This window comes from Hesperophylax consimilis, chromosome 5 (assembly GCF_061612785.1).
Source record: "Hesperophylax consimilis isolate HC1 chromosome 5, BYU_Hcon_1.0, whole genome shotgun sequence".
NCBI classification, from domain to species: domain Eukaryota; kingdom Metazoa; phylum Arthropoda; class Insecta; order Trichoptera; family Limnephilidae; genus Hesperophylax; species Hesperophylax consimilis.
The window spans coordinates 5,691,162-5,714,051 of record NC_142840.1 but is presented as its reverse complement, the minus strand read 5'-3'; the positions used below and the strand labels follow the sequence as shown (position 1 = coordinate 5,714,051).

At 33.3% G+C, this 22,890-nt stretch overlaps 1 protein-coding gene across 1 annotated transcript in view; it reads right to left on the bottom strand.

The window, feature by feature from the left end:
- The window catches only part of LOC149423448 (nephrin-like), a 71,809-nt gene that overhangs the window by 33,013 nt on the left and 15,906 nt on the right, over positions 1–22,890 (bottom strand). Inside the window, exon 2 of the mRNA XM_089632240.1 lies at positions 11,862–12,162. Coding sequence (XP_089488366.1) covers positions 11,862–11,946 — 85 coding nt within the window. The 5' untranslated portion in view covers positions 11,947–12,162. The remainder of the gene's footprint in view (positions 1–11,861; positions 12,163–22,890) is intronic.

Sequence of the window (22,890 nt, the reverse complement as noted above, 5' to 3'; positions counted from 1 at the left end):
CAAAAAAATATAATAAAATTTAGGTCTCTTGCAATAATAGACCTAAACGTTTTTCAAATGGGCCAATTTTTTGCAATATATATGGGTCCATGGAGACAACTTTTTATCATCTTGGAATTTTGATATTCCAAACTTTTTTTTTGATCCTCCCTAGTAATAGGTGTCTCCTTTGAATGAAAAATATTGTTTGATAAGTTTTTTACACTTTATAATGAGTCACCGAACTCAAATACAAGGGCGCGCAATTACCCGGTTCAGTATTATTGCGGTGAGAGGTGACAGTTGACAAGTTAAGTTGGTCGTGCGGTTACCATTAATCAGAAGAATAAAAAGAAATGACGGAGAACCTCCTTCAAAGTACGTTATTTTATAATTAGTTGATATATATTTTTTAATTCTTGAGTTTTAGATCATTGAATTCCATTTGGAAATTAGCGGAAGTAATAATTATGTCACTCAAATTGTTTACAGCTAGTTCATTAATAACCATAATTGGCCATTTACATATTTATAATTCCATTAGTAGTAGTATTGGTATTGGACTCATTTTTATTCCTGTAACTTTTAATTTGTTCATAATCTTATATATAAGACACTACCAAGTAGATATAACAATGAATCACTCTTAAAACATTGAACGTAACAATAACGATACTGTCTTTTGAGAACGAGACGGGTTGGAGATAATTGTTGAAAAAACAAGAAAATTTGGATGGCAAACAGAAAACCTGTGAATATTTTGTTCATATTCTCCTTGCTACAACACGGGTCTCTTCAAGACATAAGTTTGCTCTTGCTTTTCAACAATAATACTGAAAACACTATCCTCTAAAATGTCATATGCTCTGAGGGAAATGATTTTCCCCAGGGCGTGTGGAGTTATTATAAATATATATTAAAAAAATAGCAAACGTAAACCTAATTATTTGAACGTAATCAGATTTTAATTAACCGATTTGATTCCGGATAAAGATAGGTTACGAATTTAAGAATTAGTTATAAATCAATATAACATGTAAATACATAAAACATAAGCTAAACACCCAATGCCTGTACTTTATTTACTTAAGAAAACAGTAGAATTTGGCGTCCGATTTGTTCGAACTATGAAAAAAGCTCCTCAACAAATTATTATTATCGCGATCGAAAAAAAAATCAGGAAATCGCACAATCACTACACACTGCAAAAAGTATTTGTCTGTTCCATACAAATGGCCCTATCTGCCAGCGAGCTTCCACGGAATACTGATTCATGAAGCGGAAGCGATTGATAAAATGATTTTGCCGATTGAGCAACCATTGGAGGATGTTCAATAGTTTAGACACGCGGATAATATAATCGATCATTTCGGAAGAACCACAACCAAAACATGTTGACAACAAAATAAAATATCTATCGACTATTTAATTATTTTCACTGTTATTTGACAAAATTTTTATAGAATTCCAAATTATTTGTTTGGTTGTTTAGTAGTTTAGTTTAGTTATTTTGTTGCTTTGTTGTTGTGTTGTTGTGTTGTCGTATGTTGTTGTCCATTATTTTTCCGCTGCTTTGTTGTTCCGTAGTTTTGTCATTGTGGTTGTTTTATTGCTCTGTTTCTCTGTTGTTATGGTATTTTGTTGTTTTGATTGTTTTTATTTTTATTTTTTATTGTTCGGTTGTTTTGCTGTTTTCTTTTACAGAACAACGCTAGATATCCATACAATCAAAAAACGGATGTTTTAAAATTATTTATACAAGAAAAACTATTTATAATCTATTCGAATCTTTGCACCACTCACGGTGAATTTCTGGCGAACAAGTTTTCAATATTTCCGTGATATTTTCAAATAAAAATGAATATTCTTTAATTCAACAACAGTAATAAATGGCTAGCGACATAAAAACAGCTACAATGCATCGAAAAGTTTGTAAGAAAACCTTTTCTAGCTCAGTCTATTTTTAAAAGATCGCAGAAATGCTTTATTCATAAAGGACATCCGTAAATATTTCCACTAAAGTAAATACCAACAATTTTTCCCATGGCAAAACAGAACTCTTATAAAACTGGTTCTAACGATGATTGCACGAATTCAACAATACCATAAAACTGCATTATAAACGAATACTAGAATTGCATTTCTTTGTAATATTAATCTACGTTGTTTAAGTGCACTATTAAAAAAAAACAAATATATTCGATAGCTCACCCTGTTCCCATTGTTAACAGACCGAATGCCATCTCTAATGCACAGACGCGATGTGAGTAGGTTGAATCTATTCTACGGGTATTTTAATGGAGCCTACTCTAAAGAGCTAGCAGCAATCCCCGGTGCTCCGGTGTACGTGCATAAAACTCGACGTACACGAGCGGAATACCCGTCCGACCCGTTATGTAAGACGGCTCGTATGTGGAACGAGCTATCGGCATCTGTTTTTTCTCCTTCATATAATTCGGGCCTCTCAAAGACCCGCATTAATAATGCCCTTCCTACAGCCCCTAACTTAACCCGCCTCACAACTTTGCTCAACTGGGTGGCGTCATAGCCCCCTGCCTTTACACTGTACAGACAGGGGCGCTCTTGTGAGGCTATACAATGAATGATAACCAGAGCCTACTTATGTTAACCGCTACTTTAAGACCGCTAACTATTCTTCAGTTTTCAAATCAATCAAATTACTAAATACTAACTAAGGTAAAAAGTTTACATGTTGCGCAAATTATGTTAACCATTCAATATAGATTTTGCCTCATGTTACTAATACTATTCGTAATGCTTCGCTGCAAGAAATCATTTTGAAATTACCTCTAGCCATCTAAATCACAAATGTTTGACGGACGTAAACAGAGTTTGGAGTGGCCAAAAAATTTGTTGAACTTTGTTGAATTAAACAAAGAATTTAGCAGTGATTTTTCTCCGGCCTAGAAGTATCTTAATCTATAAAGACTAAAAGATGGAAGTGGAGAGGAAGCAAATGAAATGTTATGAACAATTTTGTAAACATCAGTAAAAATATTTCCAATAATTGTGCCAATCTTAACAAAACTAGAGTTGCAATGCACAGTAAAATAATTTATTCCTCTCAAAAAATGGTACTTATATTCAAAAGAAGTGGTAATAACAAGTTTAGTACGGTTCTATGCTAACTCAACACATTGACTATTCAACACACTTTTAAAAAGTGATATAAAGTCAATTAAAAACCACGAAATTTTTTTTTAACCTAACTTAACCTAACCTACTTAACCCAGTTAATAAAATTTTTGTTTCATCACTTTTCATGACTTTATATAACTTTTAAAGACGTGATGAATTATCATTTTGATGATTTATCCGGTCACCATTTAATACACCTAAGATAAAAAGGCAGAACTTTACCTGTCCATAAATAAAACCTTTATCACGTTTTTTACAAGTGTGTATTTTTTGACAATCATGATCATAATTTTATTGTTTATTAAATTATTGATGGAACGTTAAACAAAATAATGAATAAATTAATAAACGATGTGGCTTCCTACATTATAAATCATCATAGGTATATAAATATGCACACTATCGTGTACCCGGGGTAATAATCAGAAGGGAAATAATGTGTTTAGTAGAGTGGGCCAATTTTTTCTTCTTCACAATTCCATTGCGCGCCAGTAACAAAAAGTTGTCTTTGTATATAAAACATCAAAATAATATAGTTTAAAAAATATATATCCTTAGGCTCCGCTTATCTTCAGGGTCCTTTGAAGTTTGAGAAAATATGCTAAATATTCGATTTTTTCATTCTCTTAATAAAATATTCTGTTACAGTTAAATGATATTTATTTTATTTTATTTTTTTATTTTTTTTATTATCAATATAAAGTTTTTTTACAGGTTTATTTTTTCGAAGTCTGTCTCACTAGGATAAACCTGTGACGAGACAGACGAATTTGATACATGAATTAATGTTTACATATTTTTTGATACATAAAATATTTCATTACATTAAATGACATTGTGAAAAAGATACAAAATAATAAATAATTATAATAAATGATAAATTTGTTAATCAGCATCTAGTTGGGGAACATACTTATGTAGGGATTTTTATAAAATTTTTGATCATGGATCTGTCTTGGCTGATGATCCAAGACTTGATGTCTGTTTTATATTTCAAAAAAAATTCGTTCAGTCTAATGGCTAGTGGGAGAGCATTATATAGCCTTGTTGCAAAATATCTAAAATTTCTCTGGCCAAAAGTTGTTTTAGCGAAAGGGATTTGTAAGAAATTATGTCCTTTGGTTCTAGTATCACGAGCAGTTTGGATATTGTCAAAAGTAGTTTTGTGTTTGAAGAGGTATGTTAGTATGTTTTTGGCATAAAGTTGCCTAATGTCCATAACACAGATTTTCCTAAAGATTTCATCCGAACTGCTTGTGATTGGTAGTTTGAGGATAATCTTTATTATAAGTTTCTGAGCTTTAGATATTGGATCAATGGCGGCAGCGTTTGCTCCTCCCCATGCTATGATACCATATTCTATTAAAGATTGACAAAGTGCATAGTAGATTGTTTTGAGCTGGCTTAGGTTGAGAAAATTGCGAGTTTGTCTAAAAAAGTAAATGAATTTTCTAAGTTTGTTTGCTGTAGTGGTTATATGTTGTTTCCACTTTAAATTGCTGTCAAAAATAATGCCTAAGTATTTAATTTTAGTTACCTGTTCTAAATAAGGGCAATCACATATTATCGTATTTGTCAGGTTGCAAGCACATATTTGAATTTGATTTTCTGGGTTTTTTAAGGAAGGATTAATACTAAATTCAATGTATTTAGTTTTGGTCACATTCATTGTTAGTGTATTATTGTTTAACCATCTTTTAACCACAGTTATGCCCCTGTTAGCTTTTATGTATACATCATTCCAATTGCTTGATTTGAAGAGGAGAATCATATCATCAGCGAAACTTACAATTTTGGCATCTATTTGAAGATTACATAATTCATTTATGTATATTAAGAACAGGGTAGGACCTAAAACACTTCCTTGAGGCACGCCGTAGCTAATTGGTAATTGATTGCTATTGCAGTTGTTGATTTTCACACTTTGCTTTCGGTTTGACAGGTAATCGCTAATAATAGTAAGTTCATCACCATTTATACCAATATTAGATAGTTTTTGTAAAAGTTTAGAGTGAGAGATAGTATCCAATGCTTTGCACAGGTCTAAGAATATTGATATGCATTTTGATCCCTTGTCTAAGTTTTCATTTAGAAAATCGGTAACTGTTGCCAGGGCTTCGGAGGTGCCTTTATTTTTCCTGAATCCAAACTGGTTGAGTGATAGTATGTTATTTTGTTCAAGGTATTCGATAAGTTGATTATTAATAGTTTTTTCAAAGACTTTAGATAGTGAATTTAGTAATGTAATTGGACGATAGTTAGTTATGTCCGCTCTAGAGCCTCCTTTATGTATTGGGATTATGATTCCGTGTTTTAGTTTGTCAGGGAATCGGCCTTTTAGGATGCTTAGGTTAATAAGATATGTTAAGGGAGTGGTTATTTCTGATACAAGTTTTTTTAAGGCAATATTTGATATATCGTCCAAGCCAGTTGAAGACGAGTTTTTTAATGAGTTTATGATCAATCTAGTATCTTCATTTGAAATTTGTTTTAGACTAAAATGCAAGTTGTTGGGCAAATTTGTATTACAGCTTAGTGAACTGGAGTTGGTATGGTTTACATAGATATTTTTTGCGAGTTGTTCACCTATTTTTGAGAAGTATTTATTTGCATGATTAACAATAATATCGGGATTACTAGAAAAACTAAATATTTTATCATTTACTTTTAGTTGTTTTAAGTCATTCGTAGGATTAGATTGAGAGTGAGTGGCTTCTTTAAGTGTTTTCCAAAGTTTTTTAGGATCATTATTACAGTTTTCTATTTTCTGTTTGTAATATATCTCTTTAACCTTTCTTATTATTTGGGTACAAATGTTTCTATATCTTTTATAAAAGTTTCGAAGTTGTATATCATAAGGATTGTTAATAACGTTTTTGTGGAGTTTGTTACGTTTACGGATAGATTTAATAATAGTGTAGTTAATCCATGGCTTAATTGGTAAAATATTATTTGGTATATGTTTTATAATTATGTTTGTATGTTCGTTAATGGTAGTCTGTAAGTAATTGATAAAGTACGTCCAGGCGTCTTCTGGATTTGTGGTGTTAAGTAATTCTGACCACGATTTACTCATCAGAGATTGACGAACACAATCATAATTGATTTGAATGATTTTTTTCTTATTTGTTGTGTTTTTATGTTTGTCTTTTCTGTTGCATGTTTGTATGGAAAGAATAGTGGTGTAGTGGTCGGTAAGTGTAGATTCATATACAATAGATATAACTGGGCAGTTGGATTTGACCATGATGTGGTCAATGCATGAAATGGAGTCTAATGTAGCACGTGTGGGAGTGTTTATGGTGCTTAGGAATCCATGGTATGTGAGCGTATTTAAGTATTCTTGGCACTGAGAATGTTCGTTTGTGGGCAGAATATTTATGTTGAGGTCACCAGCAATAATACAATTTTTAATATTACATAATTCAGTTAAACAGTTATTAATTGATTTTAGGAATGGTGAAATATTATAAGAGGATGAAAAACGGTATATTGCTAAGTTACATGTGTCATTATTGAGAGTTATTTGCAAACAGTTTGCACCGCTGACTTGGATTTCCTTGACAGATAAACCAATCAGGTCAGTTCTGGTATAGACAACAACTCCATCATTTTGTTTAGTATGTATTGAAGTGCTGTAGTGATCATACCCTTTCAAAATTTTAGGAGCATAAGTTTTTGGTATCCAGCATTTAGTAAGAATAATTATATGAAAAGAGGTTCCAATATTATCAAGTTGTAGCAAGAATTCGTCAAAATTCTTAGAAATTGATCTAATATTTTGCTGTGAGATTTGAAGAGAGGATGAGTGTGTTTGTAGTACATTTTTACAGAATTTAGGATTTGACGTCCTATAATTGGTAATACAGTCCATGGTAATACAGTCTATAATTGGTAATACATTTATGAGATCTTGTTTAATAAAATATATAGCTGTGGTAAGTACAAATACCATTTATTATGTTTGTATTATATGACACTAAAACAAGACCGCCCACAGTCCCCAACCTCGCCCTCGTCTTGGCCGCGTGCCCTCCTCTACTTGCGTTACTCGATCAAGGCTACTCAAGACTCTGCCTCTCCGAAGATCAGCAAAAATCAAAAAGACAGGTATCGGGTCGAGCTGGTGTAGCAATCGCTCCTGCCGTCTAATAATTTTAACGCAATCACGAAGAATAATTCGAATAATACTACACACGTATGTTATTGAAAGCTCATGATAGCCAAGACTTGGGATAAAATAAGCGGATTATTTTTTGATGGTCAAAAAGAAAAGACTTTGATTTACATATTATACATTGACACAAATATTATAAAAGCACGGTGGTTGAAGAACACGTATCCTTCGTTGATCGTGTAACCATGCTCTCATTACTTGTCGCATGTTACCCCTAGGTCAGACACTGCCGTTAACAAAACCAAGGCAATAATACAATATTTTGCCAGTCAAAAAATTTCAATTATCCATTTAAAAGTAATTGGTTCTGACGGTTAATACAGAAATAACTGGAGGTGTGTTTCAAACTATGGAAAAACATTTGAATCGTCCAGTACAGTGGCTGTTCTGTTTTTTATTTCATTGCAACGAGCTGCTTCGACACCATTTGATCAATAAGTTGGATGGTACTACAACTGCACTTTTTCCGGCACTTCATAATTATTGTCGTATTCTGCGAATAGAATACTTATAAAAAATAGACGTGGAGTACACGACCGACGTCCTATATTCTGATTTAAACACCGTTTAAAAATACTTGCTTGATATTTTCAACAGTTTCCAGCAGACGTTGTGATCCTGATCTTTTTGTAAGAAACCCAGGAGTCCAGAAGTGATATAAAAAGCACGTTGGCTTACCCCATCGAGTCGTATCCTACGACTTTGTATTGGAAGCGTAACGAAATGAGAAAATTTGGTTATATAAACAAGGATTTTCATGAGGGCCTACGTTCATATGTGGTCTGATATGAAACTACATGAGTCCTGAAACGATGAAGCAAGGCACATTTTTAATGTGATAAATCATTCTCGCTGTTTTACGGACGAATCAAACATAATAATTAAACTTGTGATTAAGTAAAATGATTTCTACGCTCACCCTGAAAATGTAATCTTGACGATGATAACCGATTAATCGCCTACCTCCAAATAACTTGAATAAGGTGTTTATTGAATGCCAGACAGTTGGCCTCGGGTTGGTAAGCAACCGACATAAACCGAGTGCTGTAAGACCCTGCGCCGAAAATGAAGTTCCTTAAAGTAAGGTAACGGTCTGCAGAGCAGTTCAGTGTAGAACTTTTCTGTGCAGGGTCTTACAGCATTTGGTTTATGTCTATTGCTCACCGACCCGTGGGACGACGGGCTTAGTTATCGCGGAGAGAACATTTAAAGTGCCATCATAGAATTTTGTTTCATAAACATACACTGATATGATATCTTGGCAAGATACGGCAATCGCATATTCTCCCATTTCAAAAGATGTGACGAAATAAGAACTAGAGGAAAGCATAACGTCAGAATTCAGTTCCATTTTCACAAAATTTTTCACTGTTGAACTTTGTGTAATGGTGGGACTGAAGCATCTTAGAAAGTGTGGTGAGAAGAACAGCGAAGGCTCTATTACTATCACCGTAAGACTGGAAAAATATGCCAAAAATTAAAACAAAATGTTATTTAATGCCGGAATAATTGATGACATTTATTTATTTATGCATTCTGTAGCAATTGTGACTTTAATTCTTAATGTTGTAACTGTTTTTGATTGTAAATATTGTACCTAATTGTAACTCTTTCCTCGCATATTACTTGGTAAATTAACAAAAATAATTTTCGCTTGTGAGAACCTAAGAATGATGTATTTTTTATTTTTTTTTATCAACATTGAAGCCATAAGACAACTTTTAATCAGTAGCACGTTTTGAAATAATACTTTTTTGACATAATGTAGCGGCCCGCACTAGTGTTAAGGCATTTAGTCGATTTGAACTTTGAATGCCATTCAATAAATCACAGGGCAATTTGATATGCTGCCTAAAAAAGTCGAAAACTGTCATTATTCATTTCTGAAAAGTTTCCTTAATTTTGCCGAAACGAACATCGTAAATATGTTGAACTAAGAGCTGACATACTTTCAAATATGATACGTTGCCAAACAAACATTATTAAATATTAATGGGTACTGCTTAAAAATCCCGTTTTCAATTTCCCGCAATGATGATAAAAAATATTGGTAAATTAAAAAGGGATTTAAATAATGTTTTCTTAGTAAGCATTTATACATAGATATGCCCCTGTGCTAATATTTGGATTTATTTATTTATTATTATTACACGCCCTAATGAGCTTTTACACACTACAAAGTTTAATAGTAGAGTATCACAGTTATTATAGATTCTACAAAATTAAAACAATAAAGGAAACATAATACAACAAAAAAAGAAAAAATATTAAATGTTACAACAAAAGCATATAACAAAATAAGATACATTAGTAAAAATGATAAGAAGTTTCACATAAATAGATATTCAAAATAAAAAAAAAATAAAAAATATATATTGCAGAAATTATAGATGTCTATTTGTGTCTCGATCTATAAAAGAATAAGGAAGTTGAGTGAAAAATATTTTGACTTATAAAAAATATGTTCATGTAGATCAAAAAATATCGATTCTAAATATATAAATATATTTCTATATTATTATTCTTAGAATTAGTTAAACGTTCTTGAAAAAGCATTCAATAGCAATAGACTGTATACGCTCCACGATTGGTCGAAAGAATTCTGACGTCACATGTGTCGTGACTTGTACGTACAACGGATCACCTATGGTGCATCTTTCTATTACATGAGAGATGGTCGGTTTAGATGAGAGAGGTGTATAGGCCAAATGTTTATTTGGGTTTGTCAAATATATGTACGTATTTGTTGTTATTATTATATGAAATGGATTTCTAAAGATACATATTCGTATAGTGCTTTATAATAATATGTTGTTTATTGCATAACTTAGAAGTTTTTATTATTATACATGTCACATAGCATGTGATACACTTCAGGCCGCCGGCCGCCCAGAAAAGTCTCACAGTGAACTGGGCTGTAAACCGTTATTTTACTTTTGGTCTTTACTTTTCTGCGCGGTGATCCTGAATTCGCGCGGGGAACGTCAATAAGTAGCGACGGCAATACCGTACAAGTACCGTACCGGGCGGGAAAAGCAAATATTCTAACTTAAAATATTAATTTAACTATGAAATCTTGGTCAATTTTCTTTTTTTTTAATAACATCAATTCTAATAGACGGTTAACATTGGTGAAAAAAATTACTGGAATTCCTTGTTGAAGAATTAAATTTTTTTCCATACAATATGCTAAAGCGACGTGGTTTCCACAGTTCGAATGACGTCACACCACACCCCGCCTCTTACCGCTCGGATTCCGCTCGTTTTGGCGGGCTTAATAAAATTTAAACTTTGAGAATTAATTTAATTATGAAAACAAACATTAAAAAAATACCAGTATTTAAGTTTGAATGCGAACATTGATAAAAAAAAATGGACTCAACTTCCTTATTGAAATAAACAATAGTTATATTGATTATTTTTAAGATGAAATATATCTCCCAGATCAGAGTATTTATTTCCGAGACTGTGAGGTCTTGGAATTGGGGAATTTTGATAAGACAGTGTCCTGGTGTTGTAAAAATAAAAGGGTAGTAAATTTTGGCAAGGTCTTTTGGGTATGTGGATGCTTAATAATTGAAGTAACTCAGGACAGTCAATTTTGTAATGAAGTATTTTATGTAGTACTATTAAATCTGTGTTTATTCTTCTTTCAGAAAGTTTTAATAGGTACAATTTATTTAGTAAGTAGTTATAATCAATGTTTTCTACAGGAATATGCAATTTATAGTTTATATACTTCAAGAACTTATGTTGAATCTTTTCAATATTATCGGAATGAATATTGTAAAAGGGAGACCATAATGTAGAGTTATACTCTAGTTGGCATCTAACAAGGGTTTTGTACAACATGATAAATGTGCCTAAATTATTGAAGTCTTTTGAAATTCTCAAAACAAATCCAAGAGTCTTAAGAGCCTTATTGATAATGTTATTAATATGATACACTAAAGTAATATTATTCACATTGACTTATGTAACGAATATAAAACAATCTAAATCCTTCTTTGCTTATAGATTTCGAATATTTGTAAAACTCTAAATAATTAAAATTTCTTAAAACACTGTCATTGGTTTAAAAAAATCTAATAGAACTCTCCATTCGGAGTAAAATTACTAATATTGAATATTGTTAATTTATTAAGAATCTCATCACATTAATCGTAATTTGGTTAAAAACGGGATTGCAAAGCCTTATCGAATGAATTAATAGTTTTCCTAATAAAGTTCAGAATGTCGGAATACGTGTTCATAATTTTTTTCGCATTTTGTCATTGTAATATATCAAGGAAAATGCAGGTGCGTGAACACGTGTTCCGATATATTAGGAATTTAATAAAATTTTATCAGGAATGCAATCCCGTTTTTAACCGGGATAACAATAATTTGAAGATTTTTTTAAATAAACTAGTATATTCATTCTTCGTGTAATAATGATTTTTTTCAAACCAATCATTTAAAAGCTCACCAGCGTACATTGCTCACGAACCAAGAAGTATAAACTGTCTAAAATAAGTTTTAAAATAAATAATCTTATATGTCTTACCTTTCTGCGTGGCGGACACCTTGAGCAGCACCAGCAGCAGAAGTGCCACGCCCCCGTGGCGTGGCCGCCGCCCGCGACCCTCCATCGCGTGATCGGCTCCTAGCCCTCCACTGCGGCGTGGCACTGCATTTATTTGATTTGTCACGCGCTCACTTCTTCACTCACTTGCACACTTAAACTTTAGTTGATTAAGTCAACATTTGTGTTTTATCATCACTTGTTTTATGTTGCGGAAATTATATGATTTTGTTTTAGTTTTAATCTCACATCTTTACATATAACTAACACTGAAAATGTACTCCTAAGAAGTGTGATCTTTACCAATTAGAAAAAAATTAGGGTCACCAGTTTACGTACAACGTTTCGACTCCTAGAAATAAATATGCCGTTTAAATTGATCATCTGCTCAAGAAAGAATTAAGATATTTGAAGATGTTTGATCAATTAATAAAACTAACTAACTAACCATCATGATGTTTCTCCGCAGGGGTAAGCAGATAGAACATACCGCGAAATAAATAGGTCTTAGAACACTTATAACACTCCTTGCCTCATTCACATTCACACCCTTCTGATATTCTGACTCTTTATATGACCTGACTCGAGTATTTATTATATTCACTTGATCGTGTTACGTCATATATTCTCCTCACACTCCTTTTTTCATTAATTTGCTCTACATGCCCAAACCATCTAAGCGTCCCATACTTAATCATACTCATTACGCTTACATTCTTTGCAAATCTGTAGATTTTTCAAAAGGTTCATACAAGGTTTTACCAGACAGACGCTTCAGAGATCGCATTTCCACAGAAATCAGTCTACTTTCACCCATCTTCTGCTAATTCCATGCATCATTGCCAAACACCATGGTAGGTATCAGTACTCCGCTAGCTTCGCTTTTTTGAAGATTTTTTGCTAGCGCCAACCTCGTTCAGTTCTCCAGTTAACAGGAGTTACCTGCATTTACCCTTCTTTCAATATTTCTATTAGCCTTTCCATCTTGTGTAAACATACTTCTCAAATTCACAAACTTATTCACCTGCAAGTATTCATCATTCACGATTTCACAAGTAATACGAAAAACACATAACATATTTCTATCGGTTTATCTCTACAATGATTACTCCTATGTTATTATTACCAACAATTATCGATTATCAACACATAATATTATTCAGATATTGCACGCAAACACATCATCTCGCGCGTAATTAACTCGCTAGAATCCGAACAATAGACCAAATATTATCTTCTTGAGTAATGTCGACATTTTCAAATCTATTAGATATAAATTATTAGATGAGCACGAATATGGGATTATTAGGGACAGTAAATTTGAATTCAATCAAAAACATAATAAAGAATAAACCAGGATCTACAGAAATGGATTCGAATATACAAATCAGTAGTAGTTATAAGCCTAAGTCGTAAGTCACTAGATATAAGTCTTATGAATCTTATTTGTAAGTCAGTAATATTTATTATAAATTATGTATATTTGTAGAGAGCCCTTGAGGTGATTATTCACGTAAACGGCGATATATAAACCAATTTTTTTTATTATTACTATGAGAAGTTTTTCCGAAATACGTCTTAATTCAGCACATAGAAAACGACTTGTTTTAAGATATAGATCATGCAAAAAGAGGGACAGTATCGTCCAGTTATTCCTGAAATTTATTTTAAATTATTTATTTAGTTAATTCATATCACATTTTAGGTATGCATTTCATTGTTAATAAAAATATTTTATATTTTTGAAAACATTTTTCTTCAGACTTCCACGCATTTCATCTGATATTTTTAGTCCTCTATAGATTAAGCAGGTCCGTGACTCCGTTTTTCTCATATGCGGCAATCTAATTCTGTTATTTTTAATGATAAAATAAAGTCTAGAAGACAAGGTTTTATGTATAGCATAAAGGATAACAAATAATTATAATCAATAATTAGTCGCCTGAAATATCAATACAAATTAAAAATATCTCCCGTTATATACGGGTTCAATTCCCGTTGGCGGCATTTATTTTTACTCGGGAGATATTTTCAATTTGTATTGATATTTCAGGCGACTAATTATTGCTTATAATTATTTGTTAAGGCGATGCACTACGTCATGTAGTATTTTAAATTGAGCCGCCATCAATAACAACCCTTACGTAGATGGCGATAAGGTTTAAATTCCCGCTTAACACCAACCGCCTGTTTTGATTTATGCAAGAAAAAAACATGGCCAAAAAGTGCCTTTTATTTTATTTTATGGATATAACTAGGCATAAATATTTAATTTTTTTTCGATCATTTTATAAATAACTTAATTAGCCACATTATACAATAAAATCATGACCGAAAATGGGTTCGTAAGTAGGAGATTTTGAACTTTAAATCAGTTTTCATAGGCCTTTACATTATTTTTTTCTGGGCTTATAAAAAGACTTGTTTAAAAAATACTCGATTATTTCAAAGTCCAAGATGTATTCTACTCGCAGTATTTAATTAAAGCATCTGAAACATTTCTAGGCGATCAAATTTTTAAACCAAAAACACATGATTTACATTACTACGTATGGCATCGCCTTAATCTAATTCTGGTTTCTAAAACTCGCAACTACCGTTGGATGAAGTTAACTTCTTACTCAGTAGAAAAACTGCCCCCAAAATTCTTGTAAGCACTCAACTTGCCTAAAGTTCGTAGAATTTTCCTCAAAAATAGTGCTACAGATGTATAATAGATGTACGAGAGTGAAAAATTCTCCGTAAAATGAAAAGTGGTTGAAATAAAAGTAGTCCTGATAGCAGGATCTCGCTGACTTAAAGTCTTATAGACTTTTGGAAAAACTCAGTAAACTTCCGAAAAGTCAATAAAGGATGCCTTAAAAATTGGCGTGAAACGAATAAATTGAGTCTTAACAACTATATTGTAGGTACTGAAGAAAGTAAGTTTGTAGTGTAGCGGTAGCTACTAGAAGGTTCGGGAATCATTTACTGGACTACAACGGCCCGGGAAATTCACCGTCGAATGCATCCACTAACTGCGTGAGCATCTCTCGCTACTACACTGACTCAATAAACGCTGTGACCTCACAACCTCTTTCATTCGTCTCTTTACCTTTTCTCCAAAGTAGCATACCTTCGATGTCCGTTTTAATTTCATTTAAATATAACAACAAACATACAAACTCTGCCAGTCTATTATTTATCTAATTGAGGAGTTAAATCATGAATTCGGTTTATAACCAATTCGAAATATTGATTTTAGCTCACATTTTCATGTGTGCTAAATATAATAATTGACATAATTTAGCTAACATTATTAAGATTAGATGTATTCGTTGCAGTTTTATTTTTTTCGAGACATGTAAATGATTGTTGACGATGTTCTTAATGTAAGAACATCGTATATATATATCGGTTGCTGATAAAATTTATTTTCACGCTCTCCAAATTAACATGAAATTGAATATTTCAGAAGAAAACTAAAAAAATAACGGAGGGTTCTTTTCAAAATCAGCGACGAAAAACATCGCAGAAGTGTTGAATTGTTTGCCCTAAAGTTATGCAAAACGGTGCATTAAATAAAATTCCATCGAGAAATGGAAAGATCGACATAAGAAAGTTCCCCTCGCCCTCAGGGGCTATAACCAAAATGTTTTTTCCAGCATTCAAAACTCGAAATCGAATTTCGAAAAAAGCCACAATCTGAATATTGAATTGATCAATTTTTTTCTCACTCCCCAAAATTGGGGAAAGCGAGCTATCTTGAAGGACTTTCGATTATTATTGTCAACAATGCCTGTTCATTTGTGATGAAGAATAAATAATCTAAGTAGAATGACAACCTCCAAGGCAGGATCTTAGACGACGAATCCGGTGTTCGCGGGTTTGAATCCCAGCGCAAGTAAATTTAATCAAATATTATGTGTTATTTTAAAATTATTTCATATGCAACAATATACACAGTATATAGTATCGCCATGTTTAAGACTACCATTCAGAAACGAAACGTGGCTTGAAATGGCTTTAGACGTGTTTTGTGATCCTTCCTTACCCCATTATATTCAGCCTCACAAAATACCTCAATATGGATGAAAAGTCCCACTGACTCGGACAGTTGAGATCGTTTGGGACTCTTGTGCGGAGTTCACATTAAAAATTAATTTCACACAGGCAAGGTTTCGTTCCATTTTAAGGTGTTCCATGCCTACTCAGGATAGTGGCAATTCAACACACCTTTTAATAGTGCTATGAAGTCATAAAAAGTGTTGTAAAAAGTAACCTAGTTTTTTAAATAACTTTTCATGACTTTATGTCACTTTTTGAGTGTGTTTAAATGTGTTGAAGTGAGTTTAGTTGAGTTATCCGGTTACCATTTTAAGGATACTTAAATGATATATGTTTGATTCATACAGGAGGTGCCTGCGCCCTGCCGGAACAAATGCTATAACAGAAAAAATAAGATCATTAGAAATGTTAAGTGGGCGTATTTAGTATTACAAAAGAGTTACCGTTCTTCGCTTAAATTTTAATTAAAAAATTAGGCCACTAAGTACAAATTCAACAAAATGAATGGAGAATTTGATATTAGGCTGTGTACGAGAGACATAGTACGCAATGTTGATTGGCTGCACACACACTTTTGAAAAGTGAGATAACGTTATTAAAAGTCATGAAAAAAAAAGAAAATGGCCCATAAACCAAACCTAACGCGACCTATTCAACCAATTGTGTTGTTATCACTTATGAAGAGGCGTTGAAGTGTATTGAATTGCAACTATTCTGAGTCGCCCGGTTACCGTTAAGAGTTACTCTGTCAGTGGCGACATTGGTTTTCATTCTAATCTCTAATATGAAAGGGATTCCCACTTGAAGGCGTGTACATTATATATTTTGGTTGATCCTGTCGACATGACGGAAAAATAGGCTACGCGTGTGTTGTAATAATAAAAAGGAATTTGTTAGTGACCATAAAAAGTAAAGAATAACACATTATGTTTAAAATGCTGACTGTTCGCAATGCCCAACTTTGTGAACAAATCAGAAACGAGTTGAGGACACAAGGCAGCCCGTTAAGGGAAAACGTGATTTCGGGGGAAATAGGGATTCTATGGTTCCTATAATCATTAGGCAAATGCGGAGAAAGCCCAATAAAGGCCAAGCCGATCATCGTACCCATCCTCACACTTTGCATACAGCGAAAACCTAAGTAAATATTTCCAACTTTAGTATTTGCCTTGTATCGACTTAATCCCTTATAGGTTGCTAGTTAGTATACTTGCCACTTATGAAACTCCATAATTGTACCCCTTAAAGGGAAAGCTGGAAGAACAATGTAAATAAAATGATCGACATATGGTAAATAATGATGCTATATATTTTCAGTGAAAGGTCACCGTTCAGAATCGAAGTGTGAACACCGCACAAGAGTGCTAACTGCCCATATACATAGATATTAATATGTAATAAAGACGATATAACTTGCAGTTATTAATAGTAACGTTTAGAGAGTTAAGCAATTAAATCATTGTTAGATGATACATTTTTTTATATTTCTCTTTGTAGACTTTGACATATGTGTGGGGTAAATTGTAGGAAGTTTGCATCTCCCGAAAATAACAACAATATTATTTTTACCCACATTCTTCTTAGGCTGGCATCATTGTAAACCTGCGCGCGATACCTCGCGCGGTAAATAATATTATTCTGTCTCCAGCAGTCTTGCCGTCGGGTTGACCCTAAACCTCCTATAGCGTAGGCGATTTTTTTGTTCTTAAAATTATTATATGAGAGTTTTGTTAAAATAAAAAAACTCAATTAGAATTATTGAAATTCTCGTTATTTCACACTAAAAATAATCACGCAACCTCGGATTCTGCGGATTTGGAGAACCGCAGAATCATCGTTTGGCACATATTATTAATCGGTTTTTTGACCTCCGATAATTAAGAGCCTTGAGTTATTTGATATGTATATTAGGGTGCATCAAAAATGTACGACAATAATTTAATGTTTTTTTAATCTAGTAGAAATTCTTGTTTTTTCTCATATTATAGAGTAACTCTGATGAAGGTTAAGGGTGAACCAAAACCGGTTGGTTTAATATATTGAAATTATATAGAATAAAGTGGTAATTGAAACAGAGTTATTGTAAAAAAATATAACAAATTTCTGTAGTAACTCTTAGTGTGTACAGAAATAACATTTAAATAATTAAATTAAAGGGAAAAGGCATTTGGTTTAGCCGAGGATTGTTGTTTTAAATAATGTTAATGAATCCCAGCTCTACATATTATAATATAGCAGTGATTCCGGCAGGAAGTTGTGCAGAGCAAACACCGGAAATCTTCAACGTGAGTCAATTTGTGGGCTGGCGGCAGAGGGAAAGTAACTCGAGTCTGGGCCCGCCGGTACTGCGCCACATTGTATGAAGAATCAATAGCTTTCATAGCACTGAAAATATTATACCTAGACGTGTACACGGAGAAAAATGACTTAAAAATATATTTAGAATTATTGGCAATTCCGATTAAAATCGGGATTAATCTTACTAGACTTACAAATGAATTAACAGGTTTTCTGGAAAACCTTTAGTAAATTACGAATATATTATCACGATGTAGGAACACGTGTAAATGAAAATCAGAATATTTTTGATTTTCGTAATGATAAATGAAAGGTTTATCAGGAAACGTGTTAAATTATTAATAAGGTCTGCAATCCCGTTTTCATTAGATACCAATTGTTAATCTTTTCAATAAAGAAGTTCGTCATCAGATTTTTTTTTAACAATTTGACAAGAAGCAAGGGGAAAATGAGCTTGTTTTAGACATGCGGAAACGCCCACAACACAATTCTATCCGCTTAATTCTTCAGTTTTTTACAGTAAGCTAGTCATTCACTTCGGCAGGTAGAGACTCAATTTAATATGGAAAGGTATTTTTTACTTTGCAGCCTGATTTTCATTTAATTACAAATTACCATTCGTTAACCCATTGATGTATTATAGGCGGAATTTTTTATGCTTTCAATCAGACTTTTACTTAATTATATATTGACGGCCTCCGTAGCGTGTCGTTTACGTATTTTATGTTTTGGTTTTTGGGGATCGATTTCGTACGTGGCGGATTTTAAATTTAATATCGTATGGGATACGCCAGTTCTGGGAATTTAGAATATACGAGTATGCAAACTACAATAATTTGTTTTAAGTACTGTATTTTAAGCATTGTACTCCCACAGTGTAAAGTTATGTTGCCTTACTGAAATACATCTACAGCCAATGGGGTTTTTCAGGTTTATCTAAGACACTATCTAGGTTGTCAAAATATTGGGGTACAACTTTGATCAGACGAAAAAAAACGAGTTTTGATAATTTATTAAAATCCTGGTAAAAAGGTGATCGCAGGCCTTTTTTTGTAATAAACAATTAGTGCTTTAATAATATATCGAAATAGGTGTTCATGCAGCTTTGTTTATTATGTTATCGACATAACACATTCGTGCTTTACTGACAGTTTATGAGGAAATCTCATTCATTAAAAGCCTGCTGTTCCGTTTTTAAAAGGAATACGAACAATTTGAAGAAATTAGCAACATTTTAGATCAGTAATTTTTCTCCGTGCACACCAAAGAGATGTCATCCAAAAAGTGTGAGAAATAATTGAAGACAAGCGACTCAAAAAATGGACGTACGAAGAAAATTTCAGTCCCGGTAAAGTCCCATTTGCAAACGTTAGTATCCTTTTTTAAATTTTCTTTGTCTTCATCTTTTACACAATTTTACTGAGCTATTGTTAACTTTTATGTATAATGGTTCCATCCACATGACGCCCGCACAACGCGCCGAGCCGCTACGAACTTGCAAAAGGGCAAAATAGTGTGTCAAGACTTGCTAGTTGTCGCAGATCAGCGCGTCGTTCTGGCGTAACCAACGAGCGACGAAACCAATAGTAGAATGGGTTTACCATTTCATTTATGATCTCCATAATTAATAAATAACAAAAATAATATTACAGGTGTAAATTTTGAACAAATAACTCGACTTAAATGTGAAATAAACAAAGATCCTGACTAAAGGAAGGCGGGTTTGGGGATCACCGCCCCGGGAACCATTTATTGGATAACCAACACCTCTGCCATAGGTCACCCCAAATAGTTTGAAGTGGTATCAGATCGGAAGAGACTGGTTTGGGGAGACCCTTTGACCTCTCCAACTGATCTCTGGACCCATTGCCTTGCGCCTCAGTGGGAGGGATATATTCATATATCCCTCACTCTTAGATACACTGATCCCTAGATTCCTACTCAACCATCATACTTATCATGGAGAGTATTAGTCTCTATGTTCCTGATGGTTATTTCCGTCACCGACAGCATAGACTGTTTTATCTCTCGGCCTGCAGAACTAACTTGCCAATGGTCATGCCGGAGGGGAGTGGAATTATAAACATTCATTCCAGAATGAATGCGATAATATTCATTGTAAAAAATATAAACATAAGATTCAATTTTCCACCATTTTTAACATTAGTTTAATTTATTTAAATAAAAAAAACGAATGTGAAGAAAAACCGAAGAAAGTGTTTTATTCCCTACCATTAAGTGTTCTCGTACCAAGATAGAAGTAACAACTAATATTTTTTTTTTAAATCTGAAAAGCATTGGTGTGATAAATAGCTGTTTTAAATTCATGACATTAAATTCCTTATAAAGTTACTGAGAATCAGTTTTTGGGTAATAAGTGGTTCTATCAGTGTATAAGTGTCTTCAGGCAGGAACCCTAGCACAATATATTATACAAAAGTAGAGACTGAATTATAGCAAAATAAACCTTTTTAATTTGTACTTGTCTAGCACATGTCTGAAATCTTTACAAATATAGATAAGCCTCCTAATATTATTTACCAACATTTTGACATCATTCTATACATAGTGAAAGACTAGATAATAATTAAATTACCCATCCACAACACATGTGATAGTGTGGAGTACAATATATAATCTCAAATAAAAAATATGCATGTTAAGATGAATAATAAATATATTTTTAAAACTGGTGAGCTTTAAGCTTAAGGTTGTATATTTATAACATCCGGATCAGCAATTCTCTGATGCCATAATATGGCAGGAAAAAGTTGACAAAACTTTGTTTAATGATCTCACCATAAATTTGAGTACCCATTCATTCGAAAAATACTTTTTTAATATGCTTTTATTTGATTTATTACCTTTTCAGAGACGGGTAATAATAATAATAATGAAGAGAATAAATCTGCGTTTTTCCGACGTTCCGATATTCTATTGAAAAGAATATTGGAAAATATATACGCTAAAGATTCATTTTTGGCTTGACTGTTTATATTTTTTCAGGTTTCCTGAACTCCATTGACTTTTGTTAGGCATAATTTTCTTTCTGAAATCTTTGAAATAAACTCAGTAACAGTATTTTATCTCCTTTCTTCGGAGAAAGCTTGCAATAATACGCGATAATAATTGTAAATTCACAGCCATTATTTGCAGTGGTTGGAAAACTTTTTGGTTAGAAAAAATATATTCTACATGATCCGAAAGTCCTTCGTAGCTTAGCATGTTTTCTTGGATTAAGTTTATATTACTGGAAAATCCTGCACCTCAAAGTGTTGATTAATTAAATTTATTTTACTGGAAAATTCTATACCTCACTAAGTGTTGGTTAATTTAGTTTATATTACTGGAAAATCCTGCATCTCATTAAGTGTTGATTAATTTAGTTTATATTACTGAAAAATATTGCATCTCACTAAATGTTGATTAATTTAGTTTATATTACTGGAAATCCTGCATTTCACTACGTGTTGATTAATTTAGTTTATATTACTGAAAAATCCTGCATCTCACTAAGTGTTGATTAATTTAGTTTATATTACTGGAAATCCTGCACCTGGCTAAGTGTTTGTTAATTTAATTTATATTTTTTTCTTGTAAATGAGTTTATAGTTTTATAAAGACTGATTTGTATTGCTGCCTTTTTGTGCCTGTAGGAGCCTTATAAAAACATTACATGTATTTTTCTATCGGATAAATGCAAAATTGATGAATTTAATTTCTATATTGCCATGTTTTCAAAGTGGCCCGTAATTCATTATTTCCTTATACCTCTAATTTGATTGTGTTAGGTCTATGCCTGATTTCCTTTTAGATCGTAAGAAAATAGCCCGTTATACAGTCAAAAACTCGCAAATGGTTTTGCATTATTTATTGTTTATTTTTTTTTTTTTTTTTTTTTTTTTTATAGTCGGAGGCGGTTTACTTACGTTCCCCGCGAGCACTTAGGCCATAGGCCCATTGTACTATCTCCCATTTTACCTCATTCCCTTGCCAGTAACCCGGTCCCTTTTATGAAGTTCACCAGGGCTGTCATTGGATATGTGGCGATGTCTTCTGGTTCCACACTGTGTCTTCCCAGGTATCTGAGCCTTATTCCCAGCAGAGCGGGGCATTGGCACCATAGGTGAATTGGAGTCTCTTCCTCCTCTTCACATTTCCTACAGATGTTGGTGTTTTCCACTCCCAACAGTTGCATGTGTCTCCTGAGATGGCAGTGTCCCGTTAATAGTCCTACCAGTTCCCTCAGTGAGTTTCTGTCCATATCGAGTAGTTGCCTGGTTCGGTTAGGGTCCGGTCCGTTTATGAGTACTTTAGATTGCCTCATTCCGGGTGCCTTCTTCCATTCCTTCCAGTGTTGGGATTTGATCCACTTCTTGATATGTAGTTTGGTGTGGCAAGCTGCTACTCCTACGGCCGGCTCAGATCCCACAAGTGGTGCTTTCGCCCCTTTCCTTGCTAGTTCGTCAGCCCGCTCGTTGCCCTCAATACCTTTATGTCCCGGTACCCAGAGCAGGGTTACTTTATTGATGGTCGCCAGTTCTATTAGGATAGTCCTGCATTCCATCACCAGTCTGGAGTCGCATCGGTTACTTTCCAGTGCCATTAAGGCCGCCTGGCTATCAGAACATATGTTTATGTTCTTATTTCTGTACCCGATACTCAT